Source organism: Conger conger, chromosome 10, assembly GCF_963514075.1.
Source record: "Conger conger chromosome 10, fConCon1.1, whole genome shotgun sequence".
Lineage (NCBI taxonomy): Eukaryota > Metazoa > Chordata > Actinopteri > Anguilliformes > Congridae > Conger > Conger conger.
The window spans coordinates 17102792-17128739 of NC_083769.1; the positions used below are offsets into that span (position 1 = coordinate 17102792).

Genomic DNA, 25948 nt, shown 5'->3' on the forward strand with positions numbered 1-25948 from the left:
AGCCTTACAGCAATTTGCATCTTGCCCTCACCTTTTTACTGTAGGGCATCCTGATCCATTTGCTCGAAAGAGCAACACAAATTTCACACGCAGTGTGTGTATGTGTATGTGTGCATGTGCGTGTGAGTGAATGTGTCTGTGTCTGTGTGTGTGTGTGTATGACTGTATGTTGAACAATGTATGATAAATCAGCCCCATGGCTCAAAACCTTCTGGCTTGTTTCCATAGCAGTTTACTCTTCACAACAGACCCCAAACCTCTCTAGCTCAGGGGTCTGTAACTCATGGAGACCCCAAACATCATTAGCTCAGGGGTCTGTAACAGCTCAGGTCCCCAAGCCTCCCTCAGGTCTGTAGCTCATGGGGCCTCCTGAATCGGATGCTGAGGTGAAACCAAAGACCCAGTGGTTCTCCCAGACGACGGTTGGCCCTGTTTTAGCTTCTCACCTGCCAGGGCAGCTCTGCTCCTCCACTGCCTCCATAGCGCATTCTATCGATGCCTGAAGGGAGTGCAGCTGGCTGGAGGTTTCTCGTAGGAGGAAACGGGTCACGAATTGGCCCAGCACGGAGGCGCTCTGGTACTCCTGAGGAGGAGGAAGAGGAGGAGATGAGGGAGCAGTATCAGTCCATCCAGATAGTTTGTACTGAAATGTGTTTTGTTTTCAAAATATTTTCAGCAGTTCACCCTGGTAAAGGAGACAATACCGGCCTTGATCATGCGGCATTCTAAAAATATATTGAAACGCATTCCACCTCGTCCTGTCACCACCACCCAGGTAAGTGGAAACATACCTAAACTGTCCCTTTAAAGTCCACTATGACATGCAATTTATTTTAGGGTCTTAGGGGTATTTTCTGGACAAAAATATTACCATTCAGAAGAAAGTGGTTCTGGTCTGAGTGCTTTGCCTAGCTTTTGTGCTTTTCACTTATTCATAAATGCTTTCTACTGTATGCTGGTTCTCCACAGGTGACTTCTTTTGAGCTGACTTTCTTGTCGGTTGTTTGTTGCTGGCCTTCTTTCAGTTACGACACATTTTCACTAAGATTCATTTTACAAATTTAAAAAGACTCACACTGGACCAACTTTGTGAATGCAGAAGCTCATCAGGATGGAAGGATTTCACTGAGCAGTGCTGACTCATCGTGCAGCACAGACATTGCTGGGTCCAAACAAAGTTTTGAGTTTTTTTCCTTTGAAACCAAAAATTTTCCTACACCAAAACATACTGCCTCTCTTTTATTATTCTAACTGGTATCAGCTTCTTTATGTGGACGTTTGTTATCAATCTGCGCTTGCTGTGGTACTACCTGCTTTTTAAACACAAATTATTATAAGTACTGGTGATTAATATTATAATATATGTCGAAAATTCATGTTATATTCTATATTTCACCATGTTTTGCATTCTTTGTATTAGCTGTGACAATAATTCTTCAGTTATCTGTAATTATACTGTATATTAGAAAGAGAGATAGAGAGAATGAGAGAGAGAGAGAGAGAGAAAGAAAGAGGAAAGGTTGAAAGAAAGGGAAAGGACAAGCTGGAGACTGAATACCTGGTGTTCCTACAGTTAATGGTATTGGGCTTGTTTCCATGTCTGCAGCAGCATTGCAATTTAACACTGGTGTAATGGGCAACGCAAAACCAGTTAAAGACACAGTGACAGCCTTCTTCCAGAAAGACATGGACCTGCTGCGATCAGTATTGAAACTGCAAGCCCGGTACTTTCCTTCCACACCTCCAGAGACTGGCTGTCTGGCCCCTGCGGAGGAGTTCTCTCCAATAGGAAAATGTATTACTGTTCAAGTGAGTGATCCGTAATCGGAGAGTAGCTTAAATGGCACTAGCCCATTTCCTCAAGGGTGACGTTCCCCTCCTATTAGGGTCATTGCAAGAATGATAAACTTAGGGTACACTGGCCATCTGTCCATTTCAGAATAATCTCAACACTGTGGTTTAAGCCAATTACTCAGTAACATAGGCTAAACAAGAGTTTTATCTCCCGGAAAAAAAACCTAACACCAAAAAAAAACATTTGTGGAAACAAAACTTTATTTAGCTTTTTAGGTTTGTCTTTAACGGTGTTCCCACACCGTCTAATGATTTATTCATCGGGACCAAGAGATTAAAAGCAGATGAAAGACTGTGATTTCTTTCTCCTCTGCAGAATCAATTAAAATATTTGTATTTGAAAGCAGTGAGGGTCGGTGGGGGGTTTAGAATTAAGTGTTGCATAAGTCAAGAGCATTTTACCCTTTTTCTTTCTTGATTCACTTATAAAAACCGGTGAGAATAATATTGGAAAAACCCATCCTGTCCTCACTTAAAAGGGAATAAAAGTTTTTGGCTGTGACAGGTCATTGTTGTATCTTTTATTCAGTTGACATACAGAGCAATTTCATGATTTCAGTATTAAATATTGAGTGTATTATTGCCTATCATTGCTGCTCCATAGGCTTTATAAATTAATTTTGGTTAATTGTTTTTTCTGTTCTAAGTATTAAAAAGATTAAATGGTCTGTTACATAAACACAAATTTAGTCCAGGCTTCTCCTGCAGTGTTCTTTACTCCATTAACTGAGAAGACCCCACATCTGTTTGTATACAAATACTATTTATGGCCATCTACTCAACACCTGCACATTTTGTGAATCAGCCCAAACCCTGTAGCTTTTATACTTATGATTTGATTGCAGAATCAGTATGTTTTGCACGTCCAGTGCAGGCCTTTTGTCCTCAGCTGAGCTCATGACAGTGCAGAAAAGGCTGAGTATAAAATTGCCTGGAACTGCACTGATCTTTCAGCTCTGCTAAGCAGTACAGAAGACCCATAGAGAAATATGGAGCAGTATGGAAGCGTCGCAGAACAGTATGGAAGAGCCATAGAACAGTATGGAAGCATTGCAGAACAGTATGGAAGAGCTGCAGAGAAGCATGGAAGAGCCACAAAGCAGTATGGAAGAGCCATAAAGCAGTAATATTCAAACCATAGGAATCTTGTCTTGTGAGCCTGCGTCCTTACGTGCCTGAGGTACGTGACAAGGTCGCTGGGCTCAGAGCTCAGGAGGGAGGGGGGGAGTGTCGATGCTGTCATTGTCACACTACCACAGTTTGCACCTGCTCTGGCTGTGAGACGACCTTCGCGAAAGGTCACGGAAATCGCGGGCGACACAAACACAGCGTCGAGCGGGACATCACAGAGGCAGGTCTGGGGACAGACGGAGTCACGGCCCTGCAGCTGTGGCTCAGTGTCCTGTTCAGTTCTCATGGCAGTGACGTGAGGCGCTGGCCATGCATTCTGATGAAGCTGTTACTGCTGGAGATAATAGCAGTCATGCAAAGGATGATTTCGATGTTGATGATGCTAAGCGCAGTCACCGCCGATGTTGTTATTAAGGTCATTTAATGACCTTCACTTTCATCGCACAAATGCACAATGAAAGCACCAACTGGAAAGACACACCGAATGTACTGCCCACTCCCGTTATTCTCATGCGAGGAGAAATTCTTAGAATTCACATATTAAATTCCAATTAGCACATGCCACGTTTGCAACTCATTCCCACATCTCAAAAATAGACAAAGACTGTCAGAAACACAAGCCATTCGTCATCGCTGACATGCTTGTCCCAACTGAACCCAAACTGCTCATCTCTGGCTCCAGCAAAGTGGTTTGTTAATAGTTGAATAAAAAATATGCCATCTGAAATTTCACCATGTCCCTCAAAATATGATATTTTATGCACTTTTTTATGAACTATCTAGTGTAGTCCCTAAAAAATAGTCCCTTTGCTTACAGCATGAAGTGTGAAGCAGTTTGTTTGGATAGAAATGTCCTAGAAAGCGTCTCTCTTTTCCCCCTTATTTTAGTGTAACAGGTGAAGAAATGCCTGAGTCCGAGGTGGGATTTGAACCCCGGCCTCTCACTTGTCCAAATTATTTGTTGAACAAACGTGTTACCAGTCAGCTAAAGACGAACTCGCCTCTAGCCAAGGGCAACAACGTTCTTTTTGAATTTTGAGGGTTACGTCATCGGGGAGTGTTGTCGCGATAACCTGCTACCAGCCTTCGCTTTCACTGCACCATCCGTGCTTACTAGCGAACTAGCTGAGCTAACCATGCTACATTAGCATGAGGGAGATGGAGGGCATAATCATTGTGAATGGCCTGAACGATATCCCAGAATGCCCTGCAGCAACACCCCACCATTCAGTGTTACCAACCTCTACTCAGAAAAGGGGCAGCTCAGCTTGTTCTGACATCACCATGTTCATTTGCATGTGTCTACTGCTCATTATATTTCCTTTGTTAATGGAGCTGGATAGATATTTAGGAGAAGCGAGTCAGTGAAAACATCAGCCACAGTTAGCCTGCATTTGCCAAAGCTTACCCTCCTTCCACAGCGAGTCTCTCTCCCTCTCCATGCGGATTGGCTAAGGCAAACCGTGTAATGTTTGCCTTCAATAATATTCACATTGCCTGTGTCTCAATTTGCACACTTGTGTACCAGTGCACTTTGACTTACAAGTGCACCAACAAGTCAACTAGCAACATCTGAAGTGACCGTTAGCTAGATAGCTATGTTACAGCAGAAACATACACTACCGTTCAAATGTTTGGGGTCACCTTGTCATTTTCAGCTCTTTCTGATTTAATATTTTATTGTCTCTGTTTCTAATCAAACAATTCATACGTGGTCAAAGCACATACTCAGATCTTTTATGAAAAGATATCCAGACTCTGATGATTTTGATGGGTCACAGACATCAGAAAGTCATGGCATGCAAGGACATGCAACCAAATACAAAACATGGCTCTTATTTGACATTATGTTAATTTGTCTCAAACATTGAAATAGGGTACTACATATAACAAGTGCTGTAATTAGTACATGGTGAAACCAAATGTATAAATGTCCTTGTTAGCAAGTATAATACGTAGTTATGCCCTCATTAGCTGCTGCACTGTATCTTTAGCTTTGGGTTAGATAGCTATCTTACATTCCTTCATCTTTCATTGCATATTTCAAATCTTTGCTGTCAGCAAATGACTACTGGGAATGGAAAGCCGACATGAAATTTCGGTCCTCTCAAGTACAGCAAGAGAACTTCCGGTGAATTCAATCAACATGTACTTGCCAGTTTTGAACTTGAGTTTAGGACGCACTTGATCACATGACTATTAACTTCCGCGCTTGATTCACGCACTAACTAGTCCACAAGTCTGCAATCTGAGACACAGCTGATGCCCTCAGATGGTTTTTCGGTGGATCCTTGCCGAGGCTCATGACCTGTCTAATGGACAAATACTTACGGTGACCCACCCGCCCCTAATTAAAATGTAACCTAGCCCTTTAAAAAAGGGAATTACATTTTTTGAAGCACATTGTAACATGTAACTGGTACAGAGGTAATTGTGTATAGTGAAGTTTTACTTTTGACTTGCCTCAAGCAGTACTTGTAGCAGCGAGAGGGAGCTAATTAGGGAAGAGGGTATTCTTTAAGGCAGATCATTAAAGGCTGCTCTTTACTGGTTACACAGACAGGGCATGTGGATCTTTTTAACCATGAGGGAACAAAGCACACTGGCATTTCACATCTGAAAGTGCCAACATTGAAGGTGGGACAATGGACTCCCAATTAAGGCTTGGAGTGCCAAATTATTCCACTCAAGCAACCACTCAAATTAATTCCTTTAATTATTCGGACTGATATTCTTGGCCTGCCCTTGAGAATAATTACATTCATCTAAGAGAACACTATTTGGCACAGTCCAACAGCCAATACGAGCAAAGCAAAGCATGCAATAATCTTTGTGCTCAGATTCAAGCTGTGTGTTTTACAATCTATAATTTACCTGCTGTTTGTCTAAGTAACTTCTATTCAATTTCAGGGGGGTAACCACAAGAGCGAGAGACTGGCGAAGCTACTTTCATCATGGTGCATCGATAAAGACCTGCTGGATAACACTGAGACACTGAAGGCCATCGACAGCAACTGAAGCATCGATCCATGTTGAGCCCCTTTTCTATATGAAGTGACCTCGGGGCCACGCAAGCTAGTGCTGTTCACAGACACCATGGGCAAGGACCTCAGCACAGGCTGACTTCCCCCCAGCACAGTTGTTGATGAGTGAAAAGGCTCTATTTATTGATCAAACCGTTGGTGTGCTGAATGCCGCTGTACTGGATTGTAGATATGAGTGAAAAGCCATCTACATGATTGGTCACCTACACCAAATGTGAATATGAAGACATATCTGAGGCCTGTTGCCTGCCTGCATAGCAAAATGTGTCAACCAGACTCAGATAGAATTAAAAGAAGAACCAGCTTCCGGTGTAAATTCATGTGAATAAATTGTGACAGAATGGCAGAATAGCAGAATAATCTGTCAACTTCAGTGATAACATGGGAGAAAAAACCCTGTCATCGTTTCAAGACATATTTGATAGATGCAGGGACCATCTCCTATTGAATTCTTGGTTTTGGTTTTGAGAATGTAGAGCAGCATATTTTCCTTAACTAGTGTAGGACATAGTGGTACTCTATTGTTATGGTAGGCCACTCATACAGTGACATACTGGCTTTGTGAGAACAACGGAGTAGACGAGCGGTAGTGGGCGAGTGGAGTACCGGAGGGTGGAGTGAAAAATAATGGGACCCACCCCTGACCAATCCGCTCTGCAGCACTACCTCACCTCCTTTGTCTTGTCCATAGCCTTCAGGACGGCGAAGTTGAGCTTTTCCAAAGCCGAGAGGACATTCAGGTACTCCCCCAAGTGCTGAGAGAAATACTCTAGAGACAGAACGTGGAGTACAGTTTCAGGGCGTTGGAAAACACAGTAAAAAACATTTTATCAAAATTTCAAAAGAAAGTTTCCAGTGACAGCACCAATACGCTAAAAAAAAAGTTATAAACTTTCGGAAACTGGTGAGAGATGATTGGACTTATTATGCCGTCAGCTACCAGTGCCATTCTGTCCAAAGGGAGTCTGTTAATAATACAATCAGCTCATTCAAATCCTTTTCCTTGCTCCTGACCCAGAAATCGATCAAGGTCCGCCATCTCTAAGGACATCCCAACCCATTAAATGTTCCTTCTAGGAGCTAGAAGCAAAAGTTAGGAACTCCCAATGTTGCATTTGATCAAGGAAATATGAACGCATCCTTTGCGGAAGTTTTTTTTGTGTTAGTGAAAAAATTCACGTTTTCCCGATTTCTCCGACTTCATTTATATTTCTATCCTTTTTTCTAGTCTCTCCTGATAGGTGGAGTAGAAAAAGGAGCAAGAAAAAATAAAAAAGAGGCAAAAAATAAAATTTAGCCCAAAATATATTTCTGGAATGTCACGAATCACTTGAAGCTGCCAGTGTGCGATTGAAACATGTCTCTGGCTTCAATTACCCATGAGCACCTGAGGGAAATCTGCTGAAGAATGCTGGAAGAGGCAGAGAGATTAGATTGCAGGGAAATGTATTTAGATTCAACAAAAAAATCTGCAGGATTTGATCTCATTAATGCATTACATTACATTACATTAATGGCATTTGGCAGACGCTCTTATCCAGAGCGACGTACAGTTGATTAGACTATGCAGGAGACAATCCTCCCCTGGAGCGATGCAGGGCTAAGGGCCTTGCTCAAGGGCCCAACGGCTGTACGGATCTTATTGTGGCTACACCGGGGATTGAACCACCGACCTGGCGTGTCCCAGTCATGTATCTTAAACCCTACGCTACAGGCTGCCAATTATCTTGACTGATAATGAATGGTAGTAATTCTTGTTTCCCTCTGATTTTCATACTTAGCATTATTAAATAACAAAACCTGGGAAACCTAGATGAATGCCTCCTTATTTGACAATTTATGGAAATACTTACAATAACTGTGATATAAAAGGACTGTTACTTCAAAAAACTTTAAAGAAATACACCAACATATTAGAAAATATTTTTTTTTCCTAGTTACCCAGACTTAGATGTTTGATTTAATTTTCATGATTGTGCATTCACTGATTCGGTTTACATGTTAGTATAATGCGTTAACTTCCTGCTAACTTTAAAAAATAAAGACTTGAAGCCTATAGGAGTCAGTAGCCTACCGCCTACAAAATGAAGAAATCCACCTTACAGCAACTCTGTCTTATTTACACAAGGTATCATTTGTATTTGAAACTTAATGTTTGGGTTTACAGTATATGATGTATTCTATTACAACACAAAATATAAAAAAACAGTAGAGACACATTATAAAGAAACTTACCAGACAATTTTTCTGTGTCCAAGTTGCTGAAAATAAAAAAGAAAAGAGTGTTAATTGAATGAAAGGGGATTCATCAAAGCAAAGAGAAGGTCACTTGTCACCAGCAATCTGGTACAGACTGTCACATCGTTCCATCTGATCCAGACTGATTTTGGGCACGTGGAGACATAGACGGTCAAACCGGGTAAACAGAGGCTGTTTCTGCCAGAGGAATATGAGCCACCTCGTGATTGGACCAATGCTCCCCAGCTGCACTGCTGTAATTGGGTGTCTGTTGTTAGGGTAATTGCTCCAGTGAGCTATTTGAAAATAGTGGTTCTCTTAAAAAAAAAAAAAAAAAGGTATTGAGAGGGTGAGGGTTTGGTTCACATTAAGATACAAAATCGACACGACAGAGCGATATACCTTTTTTCAAGGAAGAGGACACCACACCCTGTCCCCCAGGTAAAATGCTAAGGGTAAAAGTAGCGGAGAACGAGTAGTGGAGAGCAGCAGAATGTTCTTGCACGGTTTATGGGTCTGATGAAAGGGACAGTTTGAGAGCTGCCCGTTTATGTCCCAGAATGCAGTGGGCTTGCATTTGCCTGAGAGCACGCAGATAGTGACAGATGTGCTGGGAGCTGATTCTGACGAGACAGCATGTCTCCACTGACTAACTGCTCCTCTGAACAGCTTGCCCACCTCCTGCCTGCCCCACGTGTACACACACACACACACACACACACACACACATGCCGCTGTATTACTAACCACACAACACACAAACACACACACACTCACTGATTGCATTTAAATACTCCCACACACGTACATGTAGCATACATAAGTGCACAGAAGCCTGAACACGAGTCCACGAGTTTCTGAAGGTATAACCACAGATTTTCAGCTTGGGGGTGGATTAAACATGCCTGCTAATAAAGTAGAATGCGCTTAGGCTGTAGCGAGGGACAAGCACACAGGGTTCATTTCATCACTGCCAATCGGCGTGTTTATCTAAGGAGAGCATTGCATTAAGTGGAGGTGTACACGGGGAGAAGTCGATAAGTCATTGAAACTCAGCCCCAGGGGGGCAGGCGTATGGTTGGAGATTTGAAGCACACAGCGACAAGTGTCAAAACAAGGGGATTTAAATAGATTTGATCTGGCTCATCCAGCAAAAAGATTTGGGGCCAAAACAGTCAGACCTCCTGTAATAGTGCTTTAAAGGGCGATTTATAGTCCAGCGACAAAGCGTTGCTGCCACAGGCAACGAGCAATGGATGTTGCTGGTCTCAGCAACATTTGGTTTATAATTGAGGTGACAGAAGTGCGTTTATATATTTTTGCAAGGACAACAGCCATAGTCTATGTTTGGCGATAATATAACTTTTGTGAACATTCTGCAATTTCAGTTGATCGCTGGACTATAAACTGGCCTTAACAGATACCAGACCCATCGACACATTGGAACAGTGCCTTACCAGAAACTAGGCTGTGGGGCCCATCCACGCACAAAAACGATGCCGTACAGATACCAGATTTTGGCGTCCATTCATATGCTTGTGTTTACGTCCTTTTTGATATACATTACACCCGTACGTCTGTGGGAGTCTGTCTAGGTCTATCTGTCCACTTTCTCGTCTCTCATTGTCTGCAGGTCTGGCTGTTCACCACCTCGCATGCTGTATGTATTTTTTACGTGACATTTTAATGTGAATAAAAGCGAAGAGCGCGCAGAGATACCCTCGCTGATAGCGGCTGAAAGCGGCGTCTTGGCTCTGACACTCCGCTCTGAGACCGTCGCTCCCGCCACACACGCTGATCACACACACTGACGGGGGCCGTGCCAGCGCGTGGGCCCCGCAGCGCGTGGGCGCGCAGCGCCGATCACTCACTTAGTCTGGTGCCTGTCAATGGAGTGAAACAGCTCCTCCAGCTCCTCGGTGCTGAGGATGCCGTCGGCGAAGTACATCTTGAACTCGTCGAAGGAGAGCTTTCCGTCGTCTGCAACGAGAAGAAGGGAATCGGGGAGGTCAAAAAATGGTCAGGGCGCGGGACACGAACCCTCAGCAAGCTTTCTCTCACTGCCTCAAAGAAAAGAAAGATTTTACCAGCAGGAAACGAAATTAGCGCGAGATTCATCCCGCTCTCTGCGTGTTCATCGAAGTAATATGCTTTTAAAAAAGCAAAAGGTGTTTTTATTCGATTTTTAAAAAAGCTCAACTGCTTTTAAATATGTTAAATGTCTGCACTTACTGGAAGAACGTGTAGCAAAGTGCTGTGTAAACATTTCGAAACGCCCACTGGCTGCCAAAAGCTCTTAACCAGAGTCTGAACAGCATGCTAAACTAATCTCATATAAGGAGTAGGATAGAGCGCATTTAATCTGTAAAATGCAGGATGTTATTAACAAGCTTAATCCACCTGTCTAGGTGTATGTTCCAGCGTTAGTGCCCAGCGGTAGTGGTGTGGGACTCTATGACAGGGAGCTGGTGTCACATTGAGAAGACTGGGGAAAGCCAGGAGGAGAAGGCCCATTTCTTGCTCGACAGCCCACTCGCAAAATAATCTTCTTTTTCTGCTCAGTAGGCAAGCCCCGTGTTTTCATCAACGGCGGGGGAACGGACCGTCTCCGGGACTGATCTGAATTTCTGATGCATCGATCTGAATTTTAGATCAGTCGAACCTGCAGCTGGCCAAGCGCGATGGGTCGCTAGCAGGAAAACCGCCATCTCAGGCTTTTATCTCGAGCGAGCGCAAAACCTCCCTTTATGCATACAGAGAATGCGTCAGTTAAGACTAACACCCAAACACCACTTCTTCTTACTCCAATCTCTCTCTTCTGGCCAAGGGTCAAGGCGGCCCAAAATGGCTGATTCGGCTCCAAGGCTTTTCTATTGAATGAAATCAGCTATTATTACCCAGTATTGGGTATCTTCTTTTCGAGCCACAGATTTTGTCTTCAGAACAGAAAAAAATAAAATCCTGTTGTCATGGGCAACCATTCCTGCAGGCTCTTTCTTATCTTTTAAATAAAATAAATAAACCTTGACAGAAACTGACAGAGAGGGAATACAGATTGATGTGGTTGGGTATCCCTTAATCGAGTTACGACCACAACGGATCAGTCTCTCACATATTTCAGTCTGTTACTGAGTGGAAAGGTTTTACACATTTCTACCTGCAGTTGCAGTGCGTATAGTATATTATTCATCTCTGCAATCTATTTGCTTTATTATTTGCTGAAAGCACAGAATAAAAATGTTTTCAATATGTGCGTCAGTTACTCATTTTTTGATATTTTAATTCGAGGTACAATGATTTACTCTAAATTAATAAACAATGTGCACTTAAATATATTTAAAAACACATCTGTTATATAACTGTGTGAAGTTGCAGCTACCATGCAGTTAAAAGACTAGTCCAGCATGTAAACACATTTTTCAACTACCAAAAAAGACATTTTTTATTCTTCCCTTGCAGGTAGAACAGATACGCAGGTGAGATATTATATAAATTAATAATAAAAATGTCTCTGTAAATAAATTTCTCCACAGTTACTTTGTAGAATGTGCTGGTTGCAGCAAGAAATTAATCAAAAACAATTCAGACCGTATTGCATAAAAGGTTCAGTTTAAGAACATGAAGGACCCAACAACACACTTTTTTTTTACTTGTTCAGGTTTGCACCATACAGCATGGAATGACTGCAGAGACTAACACAATCCACATTTATATACAAAAGAGGTCAGAAAGGGCATCGCCAATAAAAGATTTTCTGGAGGAGTATCTTGCTTTTTTCTTTCAGGTTCCAGAAGGATGTGCACTAACCGTATTGGTGTTACATTGTTATAAGAACTGACACAAACAATACCAAGACTGGTTTCTATGGTAACCACATGCCATCAGCCCATCGACTGGAAACGTTGTTCTGTGAGAACTTTTCACCCCTGTTGTCTTTCAGAGTCTTGAGTCTTAAAGACAGTACGGGTGAAAAGTCCTTACGGAACAAAGTTTAATCTCCTTCTTTCTTGCTTTACTACTTGGCTCTTGCCTCATGTCTAAGCTGATTCGGGCATAATACCGAGTAGCCTTCTGCTTGCATACACATACATACGTATGTAACTATTATGGCTACAAAATGGAAAGTCCTCAGCACTTAACGTACATACATAAATGATGCACACATAGCACTTGTATGTGTAATAGTGTGGGTCAATTCAAGATCCAGATGTTCATGTTTATTATCTTTCAAGTATGTCTCCATAGTGCATCATGAGCACAAAAAAAAAAAATATATATATATATATATATATATCTATATATATATATATATATATATATATATATATATATATATATACACTACCGGTCAAAAGTTTTAGAACACCCCAATTTTTCCAGTTTTTTATTGAAAATTATGCAGTTTAATGTCTCATTGTACTCTGAAATGAAAGACCATCACGCTTCCTCCTCCATGTTTGACAGTTGATGTCACACACTGAGGAACCATCCTTTCGCCAACTCGATGGCGTACAAAAATCCTGCGTGATGAACCGAAGATTTCAAACTTCGGTCCATAACACCTTCTTCCAGTCTTCAGTAGTCCATTGGCTAAGCCTCTTCTTCTTATTTTGACGTCTTAGCAATGGCTTTCTTGCTGCAACTCGACCGTTCAAACCTGCAAGTCGAAGTCTTCTCTTCACAGTTGAAACTGAGACTTGCTTACTACGACCACTATTAAGCTGTGCTTGAAGCTGTTGTCCTGTGAGCCGCCCATCACGCAAGCTGTTGACTCTCAGAAACTTGTCTTCTGATTCTGTTGTGGCTTTGGGTCTGCCAGACCTCTTCCTGTCAGAGTTTCTCCCAGTTTCTGAGTGCCTTTTGATGGTGAAGGAAACTGTACTCACTGACACCTTGACTTTCTTCGCAATTTCTCTGTAGGAAAGCCCTACATTTTTAAGTGTCATGACGGTCTGTCTCTCTTCCATTGTTAATTGCCTTTTTCTCGCCATTTTTATAGTAACACACTACTTTCTGCAGTACAATACTGTTCAAATGATGCTCACAAGGGTATGGTACCATAGTGTGTTCCAACACTACTTTTATGCAGACAGAGGGGGTTGTAAGTAATCAAGAAAAGTTGGAACACCTGTAGGAATTGGTAGCACCAACTTTCAAGGCTTGATCAACCTCCATTGCTGCAGAACAGCTTTAAGTTGTTAACCCATTTCTTGTTCCCTGAAAAAGGCCTTTTTGTATAATTCTGAAACGTATATTATTTTTCCATTTTGGGTAACCTTACCTTTTTTTTTAACCTCTAGCAGTTCACTACTTACCTTTGTACCATTTCAAGCTATTCATTGGACTTGAACGGCTTGAATTTTAATAAAAAACTGGAAAAATTGGGGTGTTCTAAAACTTTTGACCAGTAGTGTATATATATATATATTCATTCATTCATTATCCTAACCCGCTTATCCTGAACAGGGTCGGCAGGGGGGCTGGAGCCAATCCCAGCCTACATTCGGCGAAAGGCAGGAATACACCCTGGACAGGTCGGCAGTCCATCGCAGGGCACACACAACATTCACTCACACACTCATACCCACGGGCAATTTAGACTCTCCAATCAGCCTAACCTGCATGTCTTTGGACTGTGGGAGGAAACCAGAGTACCCGGAGGAAACCCACGCAAACACGGGGAGAACATGCAAACTCCACACAGAGAGGCCCCGGCCGATATATATATATATATATATATATATATATATATATAAATGTTAAAATGTTACCACAGAGGGCTCTGACAGACGGCGAGGGGGGGCAGGGAGGAAGGCTGGCTGGCTGTGGATGTAATGCGATTTCCTCCTCTGCTATGCCAGCCCAGACCCCGGGAGACAAGGCCCCTCTCAGAGAATCCACACAGTTCAGCCAAACACCTCATAGCCCTGGAGCATCCAGCTCATATCAGGGAGACAGAGGTATGATACACACAAACACTATACACACACATGCAAGCACGCACATACATACACACGCACACTCACACACACACTTACACACACACGCACACACACACACTATAGTCAAAGGTTTTCCCTACATTTAGTACATTTAGTACATGGTAGACTTTTGTACATGATAGACTTTTATATACTTCACCCGGTGCATTTGCAGAAATGCCTGTAAATATGTCAGAATCATCATTACAATAATTTAACATGTACAGTTTAATAGAAGAATGTTTGCAGATTCTGAATGTGGGCTGAAGACAAGATGCAATATCCCTAGTAACCGAATAAACAATTCTATCCAGCAGTGCACCTCAGCACCAAATAACATGCTGTTCCCTCCGGATATCTGCTGTTCCCTTTTACTGAAAAGGCCAGTTTCCCCTGGGCTCCATTCCTTTTTGACGGCAAAATAAGAATACTTCCACTCGTGTATTGATGTTAAGTCTGCGCATTATACAGTGGCAAGTAAAAGTATGTGAACCCTTTGGAATGACCTGGTTTTCAGCATTAATTGGTCATAAAATACGATCTGCTCGTGGATAGACAAACACAATGTGCTTAAGCAATAACACACAAACAATTAGAATTTTTCATGTCTTTACTGAACACACCCATTAAACATTCACAGTGCTGGTGGAAAACTTGAATTTAATGCGTCAACCCTTGGATTTAATAACTGGTCGAACCTCCTTTGGTAGAGTGATTCTACCAATACCCTGGGCAATGCAATCGTGCTCAAACCACAGCACAGTGCTTCAACTGAATTACAAACCCAGTAGCCCCCATCTCCCCAGAAGTGTCTACTGTCTTTAAGACTGTGGGGCTGCAGCCTGGAAAGATATGTATGTACGGAAATGCACTTATCCATCCTGCCAACTGGGTTGGCATCTTATAAAGACTGTAATTGGTTTTAAATGCAGAAAGAAAATATACTAGGCACAAAAAATAAGACAAATGCAGACTGTTTTCTCTTTGTACCAAACATTCTTGCAGAGAAGCAGTGTGCTTACCAAAAATCGCTAGTCTTGGTACACAGCTTCGGCTCATCATCATCATCATCATCATCATCATCATCATCACACACACATGCATGCACACACGCACATGCTACACCCCACCCTTCCTCCCTTTCTACGATGAGAACCTAGCTCCAGCTCCTGCTACATAAGCAGCCCTGGGCATATTCAGGACTGCCTTCATGACATTCACTAGGCTGGATACCTTGGCTTAAGATGCTAAAATGTGCCTGGTTTTCGCTTAAGATGCTAAAATGTGCCTGGTTTTGGCTTAAGATGCTAAAATATGCCTGGTTTTAGCTTAAGATGCTAAAATGTGCCTGGTTCTGGCTTAAGATGCTAAAATGTGCCTGGTTTTGGCTCAAGATGCTAAAATATGCCTGGTTTTGACTTATGATGCTAAAATGTGCCTGGGTTTGGCTTAAGATGCTAAAATGCGCCAGGTTTTGGCTTATGATGCTAAAATATGCCTGGGTTTGGCTTAAGATGCTAAAATGTGCCTGGTTTTGTGTCCAGATGCCATACGCTCTACTCCAGTTTCATGCCCTGCAACAGCAGTGCTTTGGCAGTCAGGTCCAACATTATCCTGGATTGGCCCTTCTCCCATTGCACACTGCTGGCCTGCAGTGCAGCAGGTCCAGATGGTCCAACCCAGGTCTAGCAGGCTAGTGGAGCGGGTGCTGTTCTGTGCGCTGAGAATCTGAAACCCTATTCCCACACACCTGGTTACCTATGGGGTGGCAAATGGAAAGTAAATCACGTCACATATTTCCAGTGTTTTTTCTTTTTCAGATTTAGCTTAAATTGTTTGTGCCAGTCATACAGGAATTCATATGTAAAGTTGTAAAGTCACGTATCACAGCCGCGCTAGAAGACTGTCAATGACCCCCATTACTAGAGCCAGCTAATTCTCCCCTCCCACCATTGGATGGCAATAATCAAGGTGCGGGGCTAATTAGCATATCGTTGGTTTACAAAAGGTGATTTAAGAAAAAAATAAATGTTTAATTTAGAACCCAAGATTTAAGATGTAAATAAATATTTATTATCTGCTAAATATTTGACTTTTAAACACAGATTTGTCTTTAAGATTTAAGATATAAGTTAAATACATACAGTATGTTTAAAATATATTTTTATTTTTAATTAAATATTTATTTTTGAAAATCATATTTAACATTTAAATCATATATTTATGTTCTGAGATTTGTCAATTTAATCATACAATATGAACTAAAAGTTTTATTTAGCATGTCTGTTAAATCTGAGTAGAAAAAAAGCTTAAATCTTGAAGAAAAATGTGAAGTGTATTACTGTACATTCGGCACCCCATATTTATCTACCTAAAAAAAACATTTATAACCTCACCACTCGTCAAAATAGCTTGATACTAGGCCTGAGAGAAATATCATTGTATAATATCATTGTACCATATTTGACAATACAAATAAAATAGTGATACAAAAAAAATATTTTGTTCTGCATATCAAAAAACGAAATTTTGGCATATGGCATAGATTATTTTATGACAGCTCTATGCATTTTATTACTCTATGCTTTTCACATAAGGAGGAACTATTTTACAGTGCAGCAGTTCCTCGTCTGGCAGTTTTTTTTAGCTTCCAATGAGTTATGAGAAAGGCTTTTGACAACAAGCACACAATTTGCAAATTTCGAAAAATGTCTCAAAATCAACGACATGTTCTCTTAATAAACCAATCACATTTTGTGTGTATGTGCGTGTGTGTGTTTAGAAGTGCAGTACTAATGTAATATGCTGTTTTCCTCTTCCTGTCAGTGAAGAAGAGAGAACTAAGCAGTGTGGAGAAGAGGGAGCCACAGCTAGGAGCATAACAACTGTACAGGGCGCACAACAGATGGCTCCAGATGGCACCTGAACAGACCACATTGGAGAATCTACTGGATGCTTCTTTCACTGCTGATGAGCCAGAGACACATCATATAGAAATTAACATTTTTGCACTGCAGAGTAAAACTTGAAATCTTATTTTCTTTTTTGCAAGTAGAACAATTTAACTTTAAGTTTAAGTTACTGTTTGCTTGTCAAGCAAAATTTTCTAGCCCACTGGCAAATCTTGAGTCACACTGTCTCACCTCATTGGCGATATTCTTGTCTTATTTAGCCAAAAGGTAACTGAACCAAGATTAAAATCTCGATATAAGACTAAAATACTAGTTGAGTGACTTCTTCTTTGGTTTTTACAGTGAGCGATGGTGCCTGTCCATGTTGCCAGAAATTATTTGTCAAGTCTATCACATACGGTGTTTCCCCGGGAAACAGAGTTGGCTTATATAACAAAGAGCCTTCCCGGGGTGCACTCAAGCTGCCCACTCAGAAGACACCACAGTCTCTCGACGGCCACGTGCTCAGGGACGCAATGCGACACTGCACTCAAAGCCTAAAGACCAGCTGAAATCAAATTCAAAATCAAAATTTTTTGGTCAATTCTTCATAACCATACGGACACGTCTTAAAGTATACTCGCTTTACATACACCAGCTTGTTAATGCATATATTTAATCAGACACTCATGTGGCAGCAACTAAATGCATAAAAGCATACAGACATGGTCAAGAGGTTCAGCTGTTTTTCAGACCAAATGTCACAGTGGGGAATAAATGTGATCTGAGTGACCTTGACTATGGAATGATTGTTGGTGCCAGACAGGGTAGATTGAGTATCTCCAAAACTGCTGATCTCCTGGGATTTTCACTCCCCGCACAATACTCTCTAGTGTATGCAGAGAATGTTGCAAAAAGCAAAAAAAAAAAGTGAGCAGCAGTTCTGTAGCCAAAAACATCTTGTTAGAGATCAGTGGAGAAGGGCTAAACTGGTCAAAACTGACAGAAAGGTGACAGTAATGCAAATAACCACACATTACAACAGTGGTATGCAGAAAAGCATCTTTGAACGCACAATGCATCAAACCTCTTAAGTGGATAGGCCACAGCAGCAGAAGACCAGTGAGACAAAAAAATAAGTCTGATAAAGTGCTCATATTGAGTGTATATATTATAAATTATAAAAACTAAGTCAGAGCAATGTCTCCGAGCCCCGCGGGACCCTGGGATTGCATACTGCTGCATCATTATAATCGCATCAGTTCCTCCATCGTGACCCCAACTCTGACAAAGCCTGATTCCCAGAAGTGCCCTCTCCTCCTCCCCTCCATGATCGGAACTATAACCAATATGAATCGTTCTAAAAACACGTCACAAACCATGTGACCATGACTCATCTGCTATGTTGGAGGACAAGCTGCCCATGGAACTCAATGTATTTTTCAGCCAAAAATATACTAAATACAGCAATAACATTCGTTATGGTTCATTTCTGCACAGTTTATAGTTGCTTAAATCGAGCTGATCAGGAGAGAGACAAGTAATTTTTTTGATTGCCAAAGAATATTACCCACCAGGGATAAGAAAATTGAAGGTTTTCAACAGAAAGAAGAGCAAGGTGGATTTGCAATTTAAGTAGGCAAGAAAACCAGAAAAAAAAAAAAAAACAGAACCAGATCTGACACCAGAAAACATTGAATATATACGAGTTTGTTTGGATCACTTTGTCACTAGTAGGCTTACTTTTAATGCGTTCTATCATATACCTCCTCACATTTAAGTTAAGCAGTGAGCTTACCAAGTGTAAAGTCCAAACTAGCAAGCTATGATGTACTTGTTCAACAAAATCAATACATGTTGTAGCACCATTATTTATATACCCTAGCTAACTGCTTATATCCTAACTCATGGACATGGACATAAAGTCAAACATGAGTGGATATTCAACGATGAAAACTAGTAGTTACCATCTTCCATTTGGCATCGTAGTTACTTTGCTAGCTAGATCGCTACTGAAATATCATATCCAGAAATGAAACCTCTACTTGATTACCGAGTTGCAAAATGCCATGGTGTTACCAAAAATGATGCTATGTGGGTGACTATGTGTAGGTTCTTTCCATTGTGTCAAAGTTTTAATGTTAGTAATGCATAAATCAAGAGTATTAGCAGGATTTGAAGTTATAGGCAAGTAGGCTTGTTTTCTTCTGTTACAGGTCAACCACTGAACCTTTATAAGAAAACGGATATCGACTGGGCACATCATACCTATGACAAGTCATCTAGGCCTAGTTTAACCCCTGTGTTTTACCACAAAAAATGAATGGGTTGCTATGACCGCTCCTCCTTTCGTCAAAAAATGTTTCACCTGATTAAGAACGATCCATAGAACAAAGACAGAAATGTGAAACATAACCTTCCATGTTATATGCCACCTTCCGTGCAGCGATGGGGTTGGTTTTCACACTTAAATGGCCTCAACTGTAAGCAGGACTTGCTTAGCATACTGTATACGTTCTCTGATGCACCGATGCCCTGTTCTCCGCACGGCGCAGCGACTGGCACGTGTTTAAAATAAGAACAGTCAACAGGACATCTGCATTTAACAGCTGCATTTAGCGGCGAGCCGTAAAAAAGACGAAGGCCAAGGTTTCTTCGCGTTTGACCTTTGCATTACTGTTTTGTCAGCAAAAGTCAGCGAATACAAAAACCTCATCAAAATGGTGCCAAGGCGGACACAAAGAGCTGTGTTATGGTTCTCTCCATCTGTCTGAACAGAGCGATTATCCCACTATCATGCAGCTGTCATTCACACGGCAGGGAACAGCAAAGCAGCATAAATTCATTACGATAATAAACCACCTGTCTGCACTAACGAGCAGGGCTGCTCTGTCTGTAAAATGGGCAGTCACCTCCTGCCTCCGCTGCTGTGTGAATCAGGACCTCAGTGATGTTGGCATTTTGTGCCCCGCTCCCTCACACCCCAACATTCTCTGGATTTTTCTGGTTCTTTGATTTCCTCTGGGACATATACTCTCTGTGGTGTCTGGCAATAGTGGGGTTTTAAAAATGCCTTCTGACAGGTACATTTTTAAGAATTGTGATCAGGCCATGTTCCCCAGGAAGATAATAGTTTTATAGGAGCCCTGCTGAAATAAACAGCTCAAGCTGGTTTTGAAACAGCCGGTAGCTGTTGACTAGCAATCAGCTCAGACAAGCTACTAGCACTAGTTGGTTGACCAGCTCATAACCAGCTAGACCAGCTTCATGACCTCAATTTTCAAGATGGTCAATTTGGCATAGCTGGACTTTACAGCAGGGAACTACAAGCTAAGAGGAGCGAATGGAGCCAATCTGAAAGTGTCTGAAGCTCTTACTGGCTCTTGCGCTTCCCACGGATGACGAGGCTGCAAATTTGAATTTGGCTATATCACCACCATAACCAGCAGGTTCAGATCTGTTATCTGGCCAATTTATGGAAATATATTTAAATGGATGAAACATAATTGGACAAATGCTTTAGTCAATTCAATATGTTTACAAAAGCTAGCTGGCTAACTCCTTAATCCCAAGCCAGGTCTTGATATACCGCTGCCACTCTTCCCAGCTGTAGCAAAAAAACGCACCCAGTCCTGCAAGTGGTCGGTAAGCCAGCATTAGCCAACAGGGCACGATTAGTGAAGGAGAAAAAGTGAATCAATATGTTGCAAGCGCAAAGCGAAATGGAGCTGTAAAAACTGTCTGGAAGAGCTGCAGGCACACACGAGAGCGGGTCTTCTGTCTCAGCCGCATTGCCTAATGTACCCCAGGCTTAACGCGGGGCTCGGAGAAGAACAGCACAGCGGGATGAGCGGCTGCCTAGACTGCCTTTTTTCCAGGAGGCTGGCGTCATCTATCCCTGCGCTTGTTATCCGAGTGTGGCCTCTCATCTTCTCCGTAATGCGCTCCGCTGCCAGTGCGGGCTCACATCTGAGCCGTTCTGGGATCACAGCGTGCAGAGATGGGGCCTGGATGGTTCTTCTGCTACGGCACTGACAGGCACTCGTTTCCAGCAGCCTTTGATAAAAACCCAGCCTCTGCAACTGGAGAAGTATCTGCTCGGTTAACGCGTTTTATCTCTTTTCTCAAGCAGATATTACTTTGAATCCGGCCAAGAAAAGACAGCAATTAAGGGCTGCCTTGTCAAGAATTTAGGCCAATTATCCAGAAGGCTGTAAACGGGAACAGGAAACTGTAATTTCGCTCATTAGAGTTTGAGATGTTAAAAGTGTATCTGTTCCAAAATGGCTGACCACCAAGCTGCAAACGTTTGCGCACAGCTCGTTAGCTTTTGAGTTTCACTTTCACAAATAAATCAGACTTTCGGTTATTTCAAAGGATAACTTAAGAGACATTTGTGTTGAACTACCAGGACTGCATGGTTACAGAGAAAGCATTGATCTCATTCATCTTGGTGAAAAAGAAATAACAGTTTTTTCATTTACTCACCATTTTTGTCTGCACGGCGAAATATCTGAAAAAAAGAAGAAGATAATGTTAATTAAATTCTATTACAGTCTTCATTTCTCACTCAATCTCAACCACCAAAATAAAATGGTTTCAAAACTAAACCTAACATATAGGCTAAAATTCAAGTGGATAGCAATTATTTAGGCCACAAATGCTATATTAAAATGCATTAAATAAACCCATTACATTTTTTCATAATAGTTATAAAAACAAAGTGTTGATTGAAGTTCATGCAGATTGTGCTTCTGATTTGTTATTGAATAGAACAGTCACACCTGATTCAGTTGGTGATCTGCCCAGGTATTGAGGGAATTTAAATTTCATCTTTGGAATGATTTTGTTAAAGATAAACTGATGGAAAATACTGCTTCTTCTGTAATGTGGCTGGTTTTTCATTGTGCTATGATTGACAAGGTATTCTTGTTGGAAGAGAACTAGTGCTTGTGTTTTTAGAATGATTTTATTTTGAGACACAGCAGTTGTGAAATTAACTGTTGTGCCAAGCTGCATGCTGGGGCAGAGAGTAATATAAAGAGTTTTGAAAAAGTGAACTCAGTATTGAAGAATGCTTGTAAGCAATTGCATAAACTGTCATTTCAAATCCAATGTGCTGGACTACAGAGCCAAAAGAAGAGAAATTGTAGCAACTGTCCAAATACATATGGACTACACTGCACATTTATGTGAAAAAGTCTTCAATAATTCAATATTTCTCTCGTCTGATGTGTAACCCTGGTGTAAAATCCAGCTATGACCAGCTTGAAATTACCAGCTACCAGCTGTTTCAAACATAAGTTGAGGTGGTCAAACCATGTTGAGTGTCTAGCTGGTCGGAACTCGTCAACCAGCTACCAGCTGTTTCACAACCTAGCTTGAGCTATTTTTTTCAGAAGGGAATGAAAGTAAAACTGTGAGCATCAATGAATTTGTTTATTTCTGAAGAGAGAAAAAGGACTCCAGCTACAGTAATTCGATCTGTAGATGGTGTGGAAAAGCCAGTGTACACTCCTTGAGGTCTCAAATACAGGTATTGTGCTGTAAGAATCTCCACAATGGCCTGTTTCTGCTGAAATATGGCAGGATGAGCCTCCAGCTCATTATCCGCTTCCAGCACTATTCCTTGGGGATGGATTCACAGAGATTTCTATTTACTGCCACAGTGTCCAATATAAGGTGTGTGAGCACAGTGGCACAGGTCCATTGTGTGTGTGTGTGGTGTCCCCATGGACATCCTAGGTAAAAAAAAAAGCATATATTTATATGAGGAAATCTGTACACTCGATTTGCCAATTTGTATTCTCAGTTTTCCAATCTGTGAGTTAGGTCAAGATCAGAAGGTATGGATTGCAAAACTGAGGCAATGCGGATTGGCAAACCGAACAAAAGGATTGCAAAACGGTGACTATAGATTAGTTATAGTTGGGCAGTGCGTGCTGGTGTAGATGTCTGTCAGGTACCCTTTCTCCAATATTACATTTCGTCTGATAAATATACACTAATGAATGAATTTATACCGTATGTATTTTTGTGTTCATACTGTATATGTGTGCATGGTGTATGTGTCATTTTCATAATGGCTAACATACGGCATTTTAATTTCAGTTTTGGGAGGCTTTTATTGCGCCCTGCTAGGCACTGTAATTTTATTGCGCATGTGCCAGTTCGTGGACGTTTTTGTAACCATAGGAACAGTGTACTCTTGAACATCTGCAGTGTGTCTGGGTTGTTATCGCACTCAAAGAAACAGTGGCGACTTCCTGGGAAGGCCGATTGGTGGCCTTCACCCGGGAAAGATAAGAGAGATGAATATCCCGTTTCCTCTATCTTGCCCATGCAGTATGAAGGTCTCTCCCCCAATGTCCCTGTCCGACGATGACGCTGTTCACCATTTGGTCGTCACACAAATCTTCCAGCCATGAAAACGGGGGCAGCGAGTGCAGCTAATTACCGTTAAAGCTCCTGATGAAGTGAAGAGGAGGCAAATGCGTGAAAACGGTGTGGATGGAACTCAGGCTCAGGAGCAGGTGGTGGGAATGCAGAGGCAACGTAGAAGCAAAGGGCAGAGAGAGAAACAGAGAGAGAGAGAGAGAGAGAGAGAGAAAGAGAGAGAGACAGAGAGAGAGGGACAGAGAGAGAGAGGGGGACAGAGAGAGAGAGGGACAGAGAGAGAGACAGAGAGAGAGGGACAGAGAGAGACAGAGAGAGGGACAGAGAGAGAGAGAGAGAGAGAGGGACAGAGAGAGAGAGACAGAGAGAGGGACAGAGAGAGAGAGAGACAGAGAGAGCGAGAGAGAGAGAGAGACAGAGAGAGAGAGGGACAGAGAGAGAGACAGAGAGAGGGACAGAGAGAGAGAGACAGGGGGGGCACCTTGCGTTTCCTGACATTGCGCTAATTAACGTTTTGGAACACATCCACCTGCTATCAGTCTCTGTCGGGTGGGGGTGGGGGACGGAGCTCAGATCAGCCGCACAGATACAGTGGGCATTGGCACGCAAAGCACGAGGCACGTCACCGTGGCAATTCCTGTCAGGTTCCCACTCCCCTGGTCTTATCAAATCCAGGATTACAGCCTTCCAGGCATGGGGAGAAGAGCTTGGCTTAGATCCCAAGCTCTTTCCACTTCCTGCTTGTCGCCAAGTCGCATAAATAAGGCTAAAGACGTGGCGTATGAGCCACCCTGCTATTAATATCCCCAGAAAGGAGGGGAAGGGAGAAGGAAGCTATGCGAAACCAGCCGTTTACACCACACCAAAAACAACGTCATATAATATGGCTATGTTCTTAATCTCCTGACTTTATAGCATTGTTTTAAAGATGTAATTTTTTTCCCAGTTATTTCTTTTATTTTACTTGATGGCTTTCATTTGATTTGGCAAATTCACTATTTTGGGCAAACTGAGAAATGACAATAATATAAGCAAGAATTGTCAGCAAGGGCAATAAGCCAAATATGTAGGCCGAGGCCCTAGTTAAATTCAGTTTTTATTCTCTTTTTTTGTAATTCATATTTTATCCCTTATTTTGCCGCTACCCAAAGTCAACCAAACGTGTTGATCTCTCACTAGCAATCCACAAATTGCATACTACCCATGTCGCCGGGGGGCTACGATGCCTGAATAATCTCAGTTAGTGCATTTCAGGTGCCTGTCCTGACCCGGAGTGGCCGCTAGCAATGAGACCAATGGAACTGGCCGGCAAAAATATAATTAAATGTCACTGCAATGATTCAGTTGCTGAGGTCACCATATGGGCTGTCAAAAAACTGAGCTGTATTTGTACAGGAATGTGGTGGCCTGTGGTGGTAGAACCCAATGTAAAATTTAAAAAATAAATCCTTGGCGGTTCCCCTGACTCAGCTAAAAGCTAATTCACAGTGTAGACAGAAAATTCAGTTTCCTTTTGAAAAGGAGGGTGAAAGATGTCAAGATGACAAGTGTAGACTGACATAAGCTTGGCAAAGGGATCCAGAACTATTTCCAGTAAAGTGAAAGTCGCTCACTTTGGGCTCACCAGAAATACACTTTTAAAACAGTTATGTAAGTAATCATATGCATGGAGGCACAGCATTCTGTATAGAAGGCTTTAGAAATCTATTAAGTTGCATAACAACAAATAGGCTGAATCCAGTGGGATTACCCAAAATTCAAGGCTCCAGTATAAGGATATAAAACATGGCAAAAAAAGCGAAACTATGTTCAACTAATAATAGAAGCGGGGTGGAAAAACAGCCAAAAAAGGTCTCCCAATGCTCTCCCAGGTGGCTAAGGTTCTTGACTGAGGCATCAAGTCAAGCATCAAGTGAGGCATCTCCCATTTTCTTTTGTGAACATTGGGGACAATTATCAAACCGGCTACGGATTACCTTAGAGCTCATGAAGGGACATAAAACAACAGTGAATCTGAAATGAAAGAAGATGCTAAACAACCAGGAGCTTTATAAACAAGTACAATTATTTGAAAATCAATTCTAAAAGATGAACCAGTGTCAGGGAACCAGTGTCGCTAAAACAGGATTAAAACAATGAACAGGAGTATAACAATGATATTAATGATACTCAGTGATACTCATATCATGCCTTATCATGATAATGATACTCCTAATCCTAAATGATTTATGTTTCTATAACAATAATTTTGTGTAAATTAAAACTGTGTCAATTTCATCCCAAACATAAATCCATAACATAATATGAGGGTTAAGTGAAGTACGAAGATGCCAAAACCTACTATAATATGCAATGTATCTGGAGGCAAGTACTGTATAATAGTTTTTACATCCCACTCAATCTTCTGTTTCCC

At 41.7% G+C, this 25948-nt stretch overlaps 1 protein-coding gene across 3 annotated transcripts in view; it reads right to left on the reverse strand.

Moving 5' to 3' along the window:
* Window positions 1–25948, reverse strand: part of LOC133138140 (N-terminal EF-hand calcium-binding protein 1-like) — a 50434-nt gene that overhangs the window by 11128 nt on the left and 13358 nt on the right. For all 3 annotated transcript variants that reach the window (XM_061256638.1, XM_061256636.1, XM_061256637.1), the window contains exons 2-6: window positions 21628–21652; window positions 10139–10247; window positions 8265–8290; window positions 6701–6798; window positions 447–583 (exon numbers count right to left, since the gene is read on the reverse strand). In XM_061256638.1, coding sequence (XP_061112622.1) covers window positions 447–583; window positions 6701–6798; window positions 8265–8290; window positions 10139–10247; window positions 21628–21652 — 395 coding nt within the window. The remainder of the gene's footprint in view (window positions 1–446; window positions 584–6700; window positions 6799–8264; window positions 8291–10138; window positions 10248–21627; window positions 21653–25948) is intronic.